The 16,324-nt window shown below is 36.2% G+C and overlaps 1 protein-coding gene across 8 annotated transcripts in view; it reads left to right on the forward strand.

The window, feature by feature from the left end:
* The window catches only part of STS (steroid sulfatase), a 113,323-nt gene that overhangs the window by 22,875 nt on the left and 74,124 nt on the right, over positions 1-16,324 (forward strand). For all 8 annotated transcript variants that reach the window (XM_032100582.1, XM_032100586.1, XM_032100587.1 and 5 more), the window contains 4 exons: positions 2,161-2,313; positions 4,011-4,132; positions 7,030-7,152; positions 12,726-13,149. In XM_032100582.1, coding sequence (XP_031956473.1) covers positions 2,161-2,313; positions 4,011-4,132; positions 7,030-7,152; positions 12,726-13,149 — 822 coding nt within the window. The remainder of the gene's footprint in view (positions 1-2,160; positions 2,314-4,010; positions 4,133-7,029; positions 7,153-12,725; positions 13,150-16,324) is intronic.

Consider the following 16,324-nt stretch of genomic DNA (forward strand, 5'->3'; position numbering starts at 1 on the left):
AGTGTTAATTGTTCTCTTGGAATGCATGGGAAGCAAATCATGTTTGTTTATCCTTTCAGGGAAGAAAGGTAAATCTGCACCATGGTAGGGACTACACAGCTTCATTAGTATGGTTATTTGATGAAGGATGAGTTAGATGCATCCTATACAGAAATACATTTACAGTTTTAATCTTACTATTTGTGTATTTATTTTCCATGTCTGAAATGAAGTATATTGCTTCCCATGGGATAAACAAGATAATGATATACTGCAGTGATAACACTGGGGTCTTTACGTGCTGCTGGCTGAAGTCTAAGCCAGAACTATTGTCACCAAAGTGTTTATAAAGTGTACCTTAAGCAGTAAAAAATAACTAATATACTTACTAGTGTTTTATCTATATGTGAACAGGCACTAAAAGAGTTAGAGTCCTCTTTGCACCTATACTTTCTGACAGAATAGCAATAATGAGTTTGGGAATCAGAAGTCCCAGTCTGTGTTTGTTGATCCCTACTATTTTGATCTCTTCTCACTTATATTAGTCCCAAATCTTATCTTCCCAGGTTCTTTCCAATCAGTTCTCTTCATTGACCTTAATCATAACTCCTCAGCGCTTTCCTCCCAGACATTCCCAGTTCTCTCTCACCTCTGTTCCTCAGTTTTGTTTTCCTATTTACTGTCATCCCTTCCAGTTTCTTTATTCCTCTATTTCTCCTCATTTCTGCCTGCAATTCTCATTCCAGCTGGTTCTCAACTTCCATTCTTGCTATTAAAGTCAGAGTAAACTCTTCTACTTCTGCCTATTTTGTCTTCTCTACAAATACCTTTACCCACCTCACTGATTTGTGAATGTCTCCCTTGATGTCTAGTCTCTTTGTACCTGCTCTTTCAGTTTTGACTTCTTTATCTTCTCTCCAGTTACTTTTATCTACCATAACTCATTGATTGACAAGATTTTTCTTTCTTGACCTGCTATCCCCATTCTCTCTGGAAATTTTTGTCTCTATCTCCTTCTTCTACTCTTTCATTTACAAATTTCTGCATTTCTGGTTTCTTCCACTTTACTTCTTGTCCCAGAATAATGCAGCGTGCAGGTGTGACTGATGCTTTGCCTGCATTTGAAAAAGGCTGCCTGCATCCAGAAAAGACTGGAGTCTTACTAGACAAAAAAGAGAGTCTCTCTTCTTTGTGATGTGCATGCCTGGCACAGTCCATTACCCTAAAGGCACTCAGTTTCAGCCAGGGCATGGTCAGTGCAGTTTAAAACAGAGATATGACAAGTTCTGATTTAGGTAAAATAGCATTCATAGCATGTACATCTTCAAATACTCTCTTTTACTATAAAAGTATTTGTTGTGTTGTGTAGAATACATCCTTCTTCCTCTTTAAGGTTCGATATGGCATGAGCATTGTTTGTAGAACATTGTGATATTATATCAAATATTTTTAATTGATTTTGCTATAGACCCTGATATTTATAATGTTTGTGAAGAGCCTTTTCTTAAAAATTGCTTAAAATAATTTCATAGTGCATCTCTTCACCCTCTTTTCCATAATGTTTATTCCTTTCCAGAAACTTCTGCTGGATTTTTTTTCCCCATTGTTGAAGAGAAATTCAGTCATTTACTTCATTATTGGAATTGATTAACTTATTTTTTCTGCAGTGAGCCTTGGAGGTTTTGGTCCTAAATGATTTCAGATTCTGTGTTCCTGAAATCACATTTGTAGCCAGAAAAAACAAAAAACAAAAAAAGAACAAGCAAAAAAACCCCCACACTCAAAAAACAAACAATGAAGAAAAAAAAAGCAAAACCAAAAAAACAAAACACAACCAACAAAAAATACCCAAGCACTGTTAACTCTTATGATTTATGGATGTATAGTGCATGTGTGTATGCAAAATTGCCACTGAGGTTGTACCTAGTTCTTTATTTCTCTTTATTTAAAGGCTTTATCTGTGTAAAGGAGTAGAAGGAAAAATTAGCCATATACTAAAAAATGCATTTTTGTTTTTAAGAAGTATGAGAGAGAAAATGTTTTTAAAAACTCTCAAGAAAAAAAAGCCAACTAAAAGTATGCAATATTTCTTTTTTCCTTTTACTATGCAAAGTGTAATAATAAGAACAAATTAGATTAACAGTCTATTTATCATATTTTCCACCTGTTCTTACACACCAGGAAGAAGATGGCCCTCCTTTTACTTCTAATAATTTGCCAGTGTACCATAAACAGTGTCAAAACACACAGTCTTTCAAAGCCCAATATCATATTACTGATGGCTGATGATCTTGGTATTGGAGACCTGGGATGTTATGGGAACAGGACATTAAGGTAGGATGATATTTTGGCAGAGTCATAGCTTTATATTTAGTTTTCAATGGATTTGTAAAATTAAAAATGCCAGGACGTTCAGAGGTTTGATTATTTTTTTCTGAGTAACCAAAGTTAATAAGTTTTCCAGAGATTAGAGTATTCAATCTTTATTTTCTTTTTTTGACCAAAGACTTAGCTAATGCATTTATCCTGGTGAAAAGCTGCATTATAAACAGGGGATTGAGGAACCAACCAAATAAGGATAGCTCTAGAGAAGTAAAATATAATCAACAATTTTCTTCTAAAATATATATGACACAAGTACTGTGAATTAAACATATTTTGAAGCACTCATGATTTGGGACAAGCTTGTTGTTAACTAATTGCAAATAAAGAGCTGATATGTCCTTAATTTATCTTCATACAGTAGTCACTATATTAATTAAAATGAATGCTAATATACTTGAATAATGTATCAGTGTGCCGCAGGATGTTTCTTGCTACCAGCTTAGATGTGATGGTTGTGTAAACAGAGCAAGTGATATCTAGCCATTGTGTTTCAGTGGTGCAAAGTCTTTGGCAAAGTTGAATAAAAGCAGACTAAAAGCACTATTCTGTCAAACTTTAAATGCTCTTGTTCCTGCTGATGTTAGTTAGAAGTAAAATCTTCTTAAAGAAAAAAAATCAAGTTACAGCTTCGGGTTTTTAACGGGGAAAAACATATACAACACTGATGCTTGGATCACTCCCCTCTCAGGCACCAGAACAACTCCAAGATCTATATTCTCTGCTGGGAGAATTCAGAATTAGATTTTTGGAATACGATGAATTTTCATCTTACTGATTGTTATCAGTAGGTGATGTGACAGATAGAAAGTAAGTCCATTGGAAAATTAATGTTTCTGACTATTCAGACTTAGATGATGGGAGCACTGGTGTGCCTTGAGGTCACGGTCATTAATCTCCAGGGTCAGAGAGCTATTAGAGCATGCTGCAGCTCCTGGCCAGTCTGCATTAGTAATTTTTATCTGTAGAACCAAGGATACAGGATTTTTTCCTTCAGGAACCAATTTTAATCTGCATGATGAGCCAGGTCACAGACAACTTTCCCATGCAGATATGGAAGCTTGGTTGTGCCCCTGGGTCTAATACAGCAGACATAATCATGTCAGACATGTAGATATTGTTAATATAGAGCATAACACAGAGTCATAATCATTTGAATTTCTTCTAATAGCTGATAGAACCACACAACATTATCCCTACCCCAAAAAGCTTTTGCTGGGTAGAGACGGAAGAGACACCAAGTAGGGAGTAAGGAAGCACAACCTTTCTCTAGTCTCTCTTGCCCTCATTACTGAAGCAAAAAGGTTGTAAAACTACAGTTCTGGTCAGGGAACACATTAAAAAGGGTTAAAATACTATATGTCCACATGTTGCAGTTTAGCACCGGTCATGAAGAATAGATGAAAGTGGGGAAAAAGATGTTTGCCGCAATGTCACATTGTCTCTCTTCAGTATTGACGCCTAATGTAAAAATATTTGACATGATAGTATTTGGAATTGCAACCCCAGCATGGTTTTGATAATTTACATACAGTAAATATTAACTATATTTTCCTGATAGTTCTTGCCTCAGGTGCCTTGGGCTTGCCATGCCTGTATCCAAATAATCATCTTTGTGTATTTTTTCTCACCTGCTTGTGTTTTTCCAGAACCCCTAATATTGACAGGCTAGCAGTGGAAGGAGTGACACTTACTCAGCATATAGCAGCATCCCCACTTTGTACTCCAAGTAGGGCAGCTTTCCTGACAGGAAGATATCCTATAAGATCAGGTAAAATCCATTACTTTATTTATATATAAATATAATATTTTATTTACAGTAAACTGTATGCAGGTTTTTTGTCTGGCCTTTCTTGATTTGTTGATCATTACTGGGTTGAGTAATGATAAATGATGAGTCCTTTCAGTGACTGATGAAGCTCAGCAGAGCTGGTCTACATTTGATATATTTCATATATATGGGGAATTTTCACATTTCAGAAGAGTGGACACAAAGATAAAGGTTTTTTAGTGAGTAAAATATTTTTTTTCTTTAAATACTGACAAAACAATCTGACTGTGGTTGTTTAATGCCACCTGTGTCCTGGACTGCATCAGGCACAGCACTGCCAGCCAGACAACGAAGGAGATTGTCCCGAACTTCTCTGTGCTGCTCTGAGGGTAGCCTCACCTTGAGTGCTGTGTGCACCAAGCCTGACAGAGTTCAAGAAGTGTTTGGACAATACTCCAGGGCATATGGTGTGACTCATGAGGATGTCCTATGCAGGGCTGGATGTTGGATTCAATGATCCCTGTAGGTCCCTTCCAACTAAGCATATCTTGTGATTCTCTGTGATCCTGTCAACTTCCTCCGCTATTCAATGACCCCAGGCTCTTCGCCTGCCTCCACAGTTGCATTCAGGCTGTTCCCACCATGTTGGTGGGCAGCACAAGTATTGAACATCACAGAGATGCATCTAGAAAGGCTCAGTGGAAGAACCCAATGTAAATACTTCTGCTCAGACATTTCTATTTCTGCAAAACGTTTTTGTTTAGACAAATTGTTGGGTTTGTATTTTGGCTTTGGATTTCTTTTTTTTGCAGGGGGGCGGAACTAGGGGCATGACAGTTCATTAAGGTATTCAAGTTGCCCTTAAAACTGGGAAGAAGAGAGCAAAAAATCTCTCATCTCTGTAAAGTGTTATTTTTGTTCCATATCTACCCATACACAGTGTTAAGTATCCTGTGAATACATGCATTTAATTTCTCTTACTTTTAAAGTACCTGATCCAAAGCCTATTTGAGTCAATGAAGATCTAGTCTGTTTATTTTAGTGTTCTGGGACTGAGCCTCTCAGTGCTTAGTCATGCAACTTTAACATTCCCTTAACATCATTTTTAGCAAGGATCATTATACATTAATCAGATCACTTGTTCATTAGTGATAAAACATCCTGTCCTTGCTTCTGGGAATGAAAGCAAAGCAAGACTCTGGAGCCTACTTGATACGTTAGTGCTCATTCAAATCAAGTAACAAGCTTCTGCAAAAGTGCCAGCTAATATAACTTGCTAAATTTTCCATTAAATTCTTCTGCAAAGGAAAATTTTATATACCTGTTACAGATATATTGCTATTAATATTTACTGTAGGTGAAGTCACAGGTCGCTTTCCATTATGATCCTTGTTCTTATTTCTGAAAAATTAGCACTTGAACTAATTTTTTTCTTCACTGATCAGTTCTCAGACATACCTAATCATTTCCATGTAGGTACAAAAATTGAACTTTGTCTTACTTAAATTACAAGATTTCTAAATATGGATTGCTTCCTAATATCTGTGAAGAACTAGTAAAGGGTTGTTATAGAAGACACTAGAATCATGATGTGGAAAAAATGTTAGAAATATAAAATTCCTGCTAATAGAGCTGAAGAAAAAGATTCCAAAATGCAGTATTGGATGAGACACAAACTCAGAGAAAGGTAATGATGAAAAAAAAGGAAATCATGCTTCTGTACTTTCATTCTGATAACTTAAGGGAATTACACTGATTTCAGTTACAAGAGCTTGAAATACATAAAAACAAACATAAATAAATAAAATATAGGTAAATATATGACTAACGCTATCTGAAGTGTTGATCAGCAAAACTATCTGGGGTGAAAATCTGAAGTCAGCATTTGAAGGGTAGGTTGAGCTCTCTTTATTAAACCAGTCTAACGAGTCTTTTTCTCATGTAACCTCAAGGGATACTTGGGTAAGGATTCTGCTTGTCTACATCAGTCATGTTAACTTGGGAACTGTAATCATCCAGTTGCATGATTTAGACTTCCTGAAGATATATCTGCAGAGATTTGCATATACATTCTCTGTTCTTCTTCTTCTGTCTGTTTTCAGTGCCAGCTCTCGTCTGGAATCCTAGTAATCGAATTTTCATGAACCTGAGCTCTCAAGTTCCTCATCCTGAGAGCAGTTTATAAGCTCATTTGTGTGTCTCAGACTCTTAGTATATAGAAATTACTGTGCCTTATTTAGATGTTGTCTTGTTAGCCAGTACCTGATGCTCCTTTAGTGTGCTCGCTCTGCATGCATTGGATGATGTGTCTGTGCCACTGAAACACTGGTTCTTCCCCATCAATGCTGACAGCCCAAGCTACTCTATTTACAGAATCAGATTCTCCCTTGCTCTTTCTGACCTCATGATATTTACATGCCAAGCTGTAAGACTGCCCTATTTCAATGTGCCTTCTCTCAAAAAACCTTAAAGCTTGTAAAAAACCACATATGAGGAAAGTGGAAATTCTGAGAGTAGAACTTGGGAACGATCTCACTTAGTCCTCATCTTCCTTCCCTCCCCATGTACAAGAAAAACAAATTATTCAAGCTTAACTTCTTAAACTTTTGCTATACCTTAGGAAATCTACACAAAGGGCTGCACCTGTTTATGTGATGGCTGGCCCCATGGTTATAAGCTGAGAATTTTTTCTCCATGTCTCAGTTTCTAGTGTCAATACAGAAAAGACCTCACTCAGCTAAATGGATGATTGTATCTTCCACTTGAAACATTTAATGTCTGATTGTATTATGTCATTTAAGTGATACCACCTAAAGCAAAAAAAGTTCAGGCAGAACTAATGAATGGAAATTGTTTCTTTGTATTATTGTGGTCTCACTCATTTTTATTGTACTTAGGAATGGCTGCCTTCTCACGAGTTGGTGTCTTCTTATTTTCTGCCTCTTCTGGGGGACTTCCTTCTGAAGAAATAACTTTTTCCAAACTCCTGAAGCAGAAAGGTTATGCAACAGCTCTAATAGGTAAAATTGCAGATATACACAGCACTATTTTCTTTCATTTCAATGAAAAGAACATTAGCTTTCCATGTAGGCCATAAAGGGCCTGCATTAAGCTTTTCTCCCCCACAGCATAATGAATTTATTTTTCTGGAACAAAACTGAGCACATTCCCATGCCTATGTGAAACACTAGTCAGGTAAGTATGTCTAATTCACTTCTGTAGTTATAGTTTCATTTTGCAAGGTACTGAAGAAACATGATGAACAAACTGAAAATTAGTCAAGCTCTTGAAAAGTTTTCAGTATAAATAGGAGTTTGATTACATCAGAGAGACAATGAGGGATTGATCATAGGGTGCAAGTCAGCACAGTGGTGGTTTTCATTTCACCAGTGTTCAAATACCCATAAAGTAAATAATGTGATGTCTGGGCTACTGTCTTAGTCATCAGACAGAAATGGGCATTTCTAGGAAATTTTTCATATTCTTTGGTAGATGTTTAATATAAAAATGTATTTCTCTCTCATTATAAAGATCGTTCAGACAACTGATTGCAGCATAAATATCCAGTGATGGGCAAAAGGAATCACACTAGATGAATATTAAAAAGAACTGGAATTAATATCATAAAAGTATAACATTAAAGATTTCTGATTTTTTTTCTTAATTTGGCCACTGACTTATTCCATATTGCTTATATTTTAGAAGATTCTTGTGAAGTTCAACTTGTATTACATAATGTATTTCTGTACTGGAATTGCCAGGGAATAGTTGTACAGAGAACATCATACTGGAATATTACTAAATTAATTTAGATGAAGGATGCACCCAATCTGATTTTTAAATGAAACAAAAACTTGCAATTTTGAGAGTAATTTTTGTTTAAAAAACCAGGCTGTTTAGCAAGGCTAACAATTCACACCACTGTTCAGAAAATGTCTGTACTATGTAGATAAACCAGTGTCAGCGTTCCTAGCTAAAAATCCTACTTAGCTATACCCCAGTCTTATAAAGCATAAAATACCATGATGTCCTGAAAGAATGAAAAGAGAAAACCAGAATTTCTTATCAGAAGTTTATTTAGTGTAGGTGCATTGGAACCATAGTACAAAAAAGCTGTTCATAATTTGTCATGTTCCTTGTGGACTTAATTCCTATTGCTGCATATTCAATTAAAGACCGGGTTTTTTCTATTTGTTACCAGCACAGTTGTACAACTCATTTTCTGGGGCTGACCTAGTTAATGTTCTTTTTTTAACCACTTTCACTGCAACGTGACAGCTTGCCACTTAGATCTCCAGAAGTTATCTCCATGATGCTTAATGAACAATTCTTCCAAGTGGCCTGAATGATAGCTATGAGACCATAAAATACAATATTACCATATCCTTAGAGTATAATGAAGGTTTCCAAAAATCAAGAAGTGCATTAAAATTACAGATAAAGCATATGTAAATGGAAGAAAGAAAAATTATGTAGATTTGAAGACTAGATAGGCAGTCTGATTCACAACCAGTCCATTTTCTGCTTTTGCTGGTATTCTTATCACATCATATTGGTAGGGAGTCTTTGCTTGGTTCAGTCTAACTCAGCAGTTCCCAAACAATTAATTGTCAAATCCTGCACCAGTGATGGATTGGCATAAGGGTAATTTGAAGCCTTTCTGTTCCTCAAGCCAGTTGTGTTATTTTTAAATTTTTTTGCCAATCTCCTCTCTAAGGACATTCTTTTTCTTCCCTAGGTGCATTTTTGTTTCCTTTTAAATTTTTTTTTCTCCACTGAATATATGCTTCCTTTTGTTTGGTATGTCCCAAAATATATTTTAGCCATAAATCTACTTTATGTATACACTTTTCTACCTCATTGTTTTCCCTTGTGACATAAAGAAGGTGACAACCAATAGATCTGTCAGGAAAGCACACAATCAGATCTGCAACAAAACCAGGTTCTATCAAAAAAAGCAGATGCATAGAATACGTAATATTTCACCAGTGGGAAGAAATGCCGATGTTTTGTTAGAAATAGCTATTCATAATTCAAAATTTCCCCTTAAACTTGATAGGTATTATTTTAACTACTGCTATACTCAATTAAAATTGAGTAAAGGTTAATTTTTCCTCACTATTGTTATCCAGTGTGTTGTCCAGAGAAGTTTAAAATCCACCTATGTAGCTTATCTCTGAAGCTAAAATACTAATTGATAACTGGTACTTATTTGTTCCAGAATGAAGTATTGTAATGTTTGGACACATCACAGTAGTAAGGTGTCCAATTCAAGATTGACTGAGTCTATGGAGTGGAGTTAATACAACAGTTATTCATAAAACAGCTTAAAATCTGTCCATGTTAATACCATATGCACATATATTTTTTATAATTTTTCCTCTGTACTTCAAATAAGTATATTTCCTTAAGAACATAAAATATTTCTGTTTGCATCTTGCTTCACATCTTGTATCTTGCCATCTATCTGAAAAGCACAAAATCATTCCTAAAGAAATATATCATTATATAAAAATCAGTCTTCATACTGCTCCCTTTCCCATTATCTGAAGGAAAAATACAGGGGAAACATTGATTTCTGTAGTGTCCTCAGGATTCTGCACTCTGAAAAACTGAGTTTCAAGTGAAGTTTCTTGGCTGAATAGAACTTGCCTCTCATTTCCACTTGCTTTTCATTGCACTGCTTTCTCTCTGCAGAAATCGTAATTGTGGCTGACAGAGAGGGAAAAAAGCCTAGGTCTCAAATTATTACAGCACTCATAATTTACAATTAACAGCATAAATTTCACTCAAAAGCTTGGTAGAATCTGCTGAAATGCTTATGATGCTTGTGTGATGTGTCCATTCTATGAAGCATCACTTGGCAAAGATGAGAGCATTCTGCACTGCTCTCAGATTCAGGAGGGCCCCAGAATCTAAAGCACATTACAGTAATCTGTTCAAGCACTAGCTCACGGCAGGGGTTATTGTCACAAGGAGTGAAACAAAGCATGTATTGTGGACCCAGTCATCACTTGCTTTTTCAGGGCAGTGCAGGATCTATCAAAACCTTCTACCTCCCCAGCGTTTGAGAATGGCAGTTGTGTCATTCCGTCACAGCTGCCGATATAATTTGAACGAGGGCTTCTATTGCTTTTCCTGCTAACCTGCTCTCTGCTTTGTTTGGCTCAAGTTGCTTCTCAAAAAATCTTTTTCTGAGGCCCATGTTCATCTTGACATTGAACAATTTGTTGTGCTTGCTAAAACCCTTTCGATAAAAATAGACCTATATTTCTCCCTGTCCTACTTTGTTATTCCAAGATTTTTCTGTCCTGGCTTGTAGTTGAGATCCAGTTAAAAAAAAACTCTATATCATAATAAGTGACCTTGAAGGTATACTTAATTTCTTTCTTTTTCATGTTTTCTTACTGATTTATAGGTACCTTCAGATTAACATACAACAACAAAAAATTTAAAATTAAAGCCTGAAAATCATTTATGTTCATGATTATAAGCCTCTACCTTTAAATCAGTTATCTAACTTGATGAGAGTTTCATGCTCACTTTGTTACACATCTGGCTTTATGATTATTCCTTTAAGACAGTCATCCAAACCTAAGAGAAAAAATTGAAGCATTTCTTTTCAAAAATATGCATCTTTGTTTGCTGTGAATGAAAATCGCTGTTCCAGCCTTAACTAGTCCTTTATAGCACCATTATAACTGCTGAAATTTCAGTACAATGGTGTGTACTGCTGTTTTTTTTAATTGACCACGATAATTTTCCCTGGACCACGTCAAAAGTAGTGACAAGAACCATTCTGCTCACAAAAAGCAGAATACCACTTCAAGTGAGGGGCCATCTGACAGGGAAAAGTTCTGATGGAATGAGAAAGGTGTAAAGGCCTTCATTTCACTGGCACATAAGCAGACCTGAAAATCTTTTATACCTGCTTCATTGATATACAGAAGTTATTTTTAACTTAAGATCATCAAGAGATGTACAAGGACAACTGGACTCAACTCAGATTCAAGATTTCTGTGTTTTTTCCACCTTTGCTGACAGATGAACTTAGGCATATGGCATTCTCATCCTATACCTCAGTTCTGTTATTTGTGGAAGAAAAATAAGAACACCCAGCTCATTTGCTAAATTTAAAAAAAGTAGAACAGATCTCCATGTTCACCCTCTTTGGTACTGCAGTACCTGCATTTGTCACTGCCGAAGGAAGAAGTGCAGGGTGAATATGCTGTTCTGTAGACCCAGAAGGAGGTAGTCAGGACTGTTTGCATCAGGATTTTCTTAGAGATATTTAAAAGATGGGGTGGTTTGGAAAAAGGGAAAAGTATATATATGCTTTTTTTTTCCTGTTTTGCACTTTCTGCCATGTGTATTCTGAAGTCTCTAAAACAGATATTTCAAATTTCTTTGGGCTAAGTTATGGGAATGAAGCCTTACTGGGTTTGCGGATTTTCTTGTTTATTTCTTTTAAGATGACAACCCCTGAATTATTCTGGTCATGTTTAGGCATTTGATTCAGAAAAATAAATAAAAGTTTGGCCCAGCAATATATAATGTCATCTATTTTGTCAAGGCCAGCATGCTTTTCTAGATATTCAACACATTTTCTTGCTGAGAGCAAAGAGCATAGCTCTAGCCATAATCCATCTCAATAGGCTTAACTGAATTTGAATTTTTTTTTTTATAATTATGCATTTTGATTCAAATAACAGCTACCAATTAGATCTGTTGTGCTAAGCAATGCATAAGCATATGGTAAGAGGTTGTACCTGAGTCACAGAATGAATTATCTAGATGCTTACCATAATCAGCATGAATGTAGATTATATTAGTATAATGCAAATCAGGCTCAGTGGTTTCTTGTGTCAGACTGTCCAACATTATTGCAGGATTAGAGTGATTTCCTAGTGGGACAAAATGCTGTGAGAGATAGTATTTGACAGCAATTTACTTGTTACTGTTGTTTGGTTTTAATTTATATATATGAAATATATAAATACAAAATAATCACCCTCACTATATATATGTGTATTTTGAGGAAGATTGGCAATTTCAGCGATTTTGCAATCATTTAAATAATAAATGCTTTAATAATTTCCCTATTCTTTATTGATTCGTTACTGTTTTTCTCTTCTTCTTTTCTCTTTTTTGTTTTTTAACTAGTCAAATTATTTGCCAGAAAAATTTCAGAAAAGATATTTTGTAATTTCATATTAGTTCTTCCTCTTCAATCAGTAGCTGCTGCAAAATAGTATTTTCTTATGACAACTACACATCCACAAAGGCTTTATTTCCAAAGTTAACACTTTTAGGGCTCTGTTGCTCTTCAGTAACCTGCTAGCCCACTCAAAATTTAATGTTCTTTAGCAGCAGCCATGTCAAACTATTTCTAACTGAGATGAAGAGGCAGACATGAAAAAAAATCTTTGAGGAAGGCATAAAGAAAGTTTAAATAGAAAATAGGGGTCCACAAAATAAATGCTGGGAGCAGGGGGATATCAGTCAGATAGTGACAGCTTCATGTTTGAAATAATGCAAATTAAAAGTTTGATGATATATGTACAAAATACTCCCTGTCCTTCTCTCTTTGTAGGAAAGTGGCATCTCGGGATGAACTGTGAAAGCAGGAATGACTTCTGTCACCACCCCCACAATCATGGATTTGATTACTTTTATGGCCTTCCCGTGACTAATTTTAGAGACTGCAAACTTGGCCAAGGCAGCGTATTTTTAAAAGGGGTTCAGAAAGCCCTTGTCACCCCAATCCAAATCACTGGAATCGCCCTTGTGTCTTTGGCGATAGCGCAGTACATTGGCCTCCTCACAGTACCCTTCCAAGCATTGGGTTACTTCTTGTTAATAATCACAATTTCACTTGTGGTTTTGATTTTTTTCTTCTATCATTTTCGACACCTAAACTGCTTTTTAATGAGGGACCATCAGATTATCCAGCAGCCACTGTCCTATGAGAATCTTACTCAGAGGCTGACAAAAGAAGCCATGCAGTTTATTGGAAGGTAGGTTTCTAACTGTTTTGTAAGTTATTGTTGGCATTTCATAATGACAGTGCATCTGAAAATTAGAAAAAAATGTGAGCTGGTGGGCACAAGGAATATGTCATTATATTTGATCAAATTTTTTTCCTTTAAAAGATGACTGAAGTTAATCTTTTTGGTGGAAATGACTGGTTTCTTTCTATTTGGTATGTAATTAATTTCTCTATAAAAAGTAAATCATTTTTATATACATGCTTCAGAATTTCTTTTTTTTTTTAATTTTCAACTTTTTTAGGACTAATTCTTAAGAATTTCATGTAACTTGAAATATGAAAACTTTTTTGTGGTGTGACAATTTTGTGAAAGCACAATGCAGAGTCATAATCCATTACTTTTCTGGAATGGGGAAATGTTCTTCATCATGGAGTTGATATATCCATTAAAAGGCATTCATATGGCAAATTTTTTAAGATACTGGCATTTTAGATGACTCCACTTTTATTATAGTAATTTTGAAAAGATTTGGTTTTCAGAAATTAGGGTGCTAGCTTCTGGACCTGGGACAGAATAACCCCAGGCACAGGGACAGACTGGGAGTGATCTGCTGGAAAGCAGCTCTTTGGAGAAGGACCTAGGGGTCCTGGTGAATAACAAGCTGTCCATGAGCCATCAGTGTGTCCCTGTGGCCAAGAAGGACAATGGTATCCTAGGGGGCATTAGGAAGAGCATTGCCAGCAGGTTGAGGGAGGTGATCCTGCCCCTCTGCTCAGCCCTGGTGAGGTCACATCTGGAGTGCTGTGTCCAGTTCTCAGATCCTGAGGACAGGAGAGACATGGAGCTCCTGGAGCAGGTCCAGCAGAGGGCAGTAAAGTTGATTAAGGGAATGGAGTATCCCTCTTATGAGGAACGGCTGAGGTAGCTGGGCCTGTTCAGCCTCAAGAAGAGAAAACTGAAAGGGGACCTTGTCACCATACATAAGTATCTGAGGTGAGGGTGTCAATAGGATGGAGCCAGGCTCTTCTTGGTGATGCCAAGCAATAGGACAAGAGGCAATGAGCAGAAACTGATGCACAGGAAGTTCTGAGTATGAGGAAGTACGTCTTTACTGTGCTGGGGACAGTGCCCTGGAACAGTTGCCCAAAGAGGTTTTGGAGTCTCCCTCACTGGAGATATTTAAGAACTGTCTGGACATACTCCTGTGCCATATGCTCTGGGATGACCCTGCTTGAACAGGGAGGCTGGACCAGATGATCCCACTGTTGTCCCTTCCAACTTTACCCATTCTGTATTCTGTGATTCTGTGAAACAAATGCAGTGTTTTGAAAACAGTGTTTTTAATAGCCATCACATGGGGCCACCTAAATATTGGATTTCCAAAACCATTGTAAGTCATCGTTCATTTTTGCTAAGTCAGTTACTTTGCCATAATTCTCACCATAGGGGTCTTAATGGGATTAAATCAAAAAAGTATACATTTGTGTATTCTAAAATAGAAATATATTTGAGAAAAAAATACTTAATCAATTTAACTTCTGGAAAAAATACATGTATGTATTTTTCTCCACCACTTTTGACACAGGTTGCAGCATTTTTAAAAATACTAAATCAAATTTAAATCATATTCTAAGATGTAGAATTACTATTATCTTGAATTTCTCTTCTACATCCCTGAATTCTTTAAAGTATGTAGCTCCAGTTACTGTGAATACATGCATATGGTGTCGTTGCTGGATGAAAACATGTACCAAAGAATCTGCGGCTAAATTTTCTAGACTTAATGACTGCACACAGCAGCTGCTTCTAGCTGTTAGCAAGAAAAAATGTTTATCTAAAATCTCGATCTCATGCTGCAATTTTTTGTCATTTCTATCATTATGAATATTTGATGTGGCCATTTCTACACATTCTACTGAAAAAATGGTTTTCATAACAAATTTCCTTAAGTGAGTAAGTCTTCCCAACAATCAACATTCTCATAAGTATTTATAAATGGACTAAACCATCTTTATTTCCTTATGGCAATGGGGATAGATATAAAGATGCCTTCTCAGATACATTGTAACTAATTTAACAGTGAATAACTTTGTTATTACAAACACACACACGCAGTTGAAAATTGTTGAGAGATTACTTGCTTAGTGACCAAGCATTCAGTGATTTTAAAAGACTCTCAAGTACATTAACTATATGTTGGTATATTCTTGCATTATTTACCAGTATATAAAGTGCCTGTAGTGACAGTGTTTTGGGTATCTATGAATGTTTCACTGATTTCAATGCCATGACAATAAAATGTCTGCCTCAAAATAGGTGAGTTCAAGATGGAAATCAATGGTAGGAAACCAGTAACTCTTTTAACTGTATTAATATGTGTAGTGTGCACAGTGTTATCGTGTAGATTAGTGTTGTTTTTTGCCAGTGTTTAGAGCTGGCAAAACAATGTATCATCTAGGTCAGCATAGCTTTTTTGACCCAGCTGGAGGTAAGTGGCTTCATATCATTTAGGCATTTGGCCCCAAATGTCAGTGTAGTTTTCAGACAACAGTGATGTTAAATTGAATTCCAGGTTAATAGCACATATTTGTGTTTTACAATAAACTTTGTTACAGGAGTGCTGCAATTACAGTGAGAATTATAACCCAGACTCTTCATAAGCAATGTTATATTAGAGAATACCCAAACATGTTAAGGTATTGAGAAGCAATTAGGACATTTGAGCAATCTTAGCTGCGTCCTTTAATGAACCCACATGCCAAGTATATGACCATAAACCTTACTCCTGGGGCTATGAGTAATTAGATTAATATTCACTGAATTGATCTATCTCATGTATTAGTGTGAGCAACAAAATCAATATTTGCTTTGACACACTAGTTCTGAAATGATAGAGTTCATACCTATAAACTCCAGAGCATCAGTAGACCATTGCTTTTATGACTAATCTATTGACTTTGGCCATTTGTAGGTGAACAGCCACTGAGAGGCAACCAGGTTGCAAAAGTGAGGGGTCATAAGGTTTTTGGAAGTCAGTGCTTGACAGCATTCTTGTCATTCCAGGTCTTTCAGCCCTTTAGCCACGTTTGAACATTCAATTTGTCATACAGTCTACTTTTCTTTAGATGACACGTTAAGTAGCAAGCTAACTCATGTACACTGGTAATCCTTGTACACAATTATATCAGAGTGCAAACAATCC

This window comes from Corvus moneduloides, chromosome 2, assembly GCF_009650955.1.
Source record: "Corvus moneduloides isolate bCorMon1 chromosome 2, bCorMon1.pri, whole genome shotgun sequence".
Classification (NCBI taxonomy): domain Eukaryota; kingdom Metazoa; phylum Chordata; class Aves; order Passeriformes; family Corvidae; genus Corvus; species Corvus moneduloides.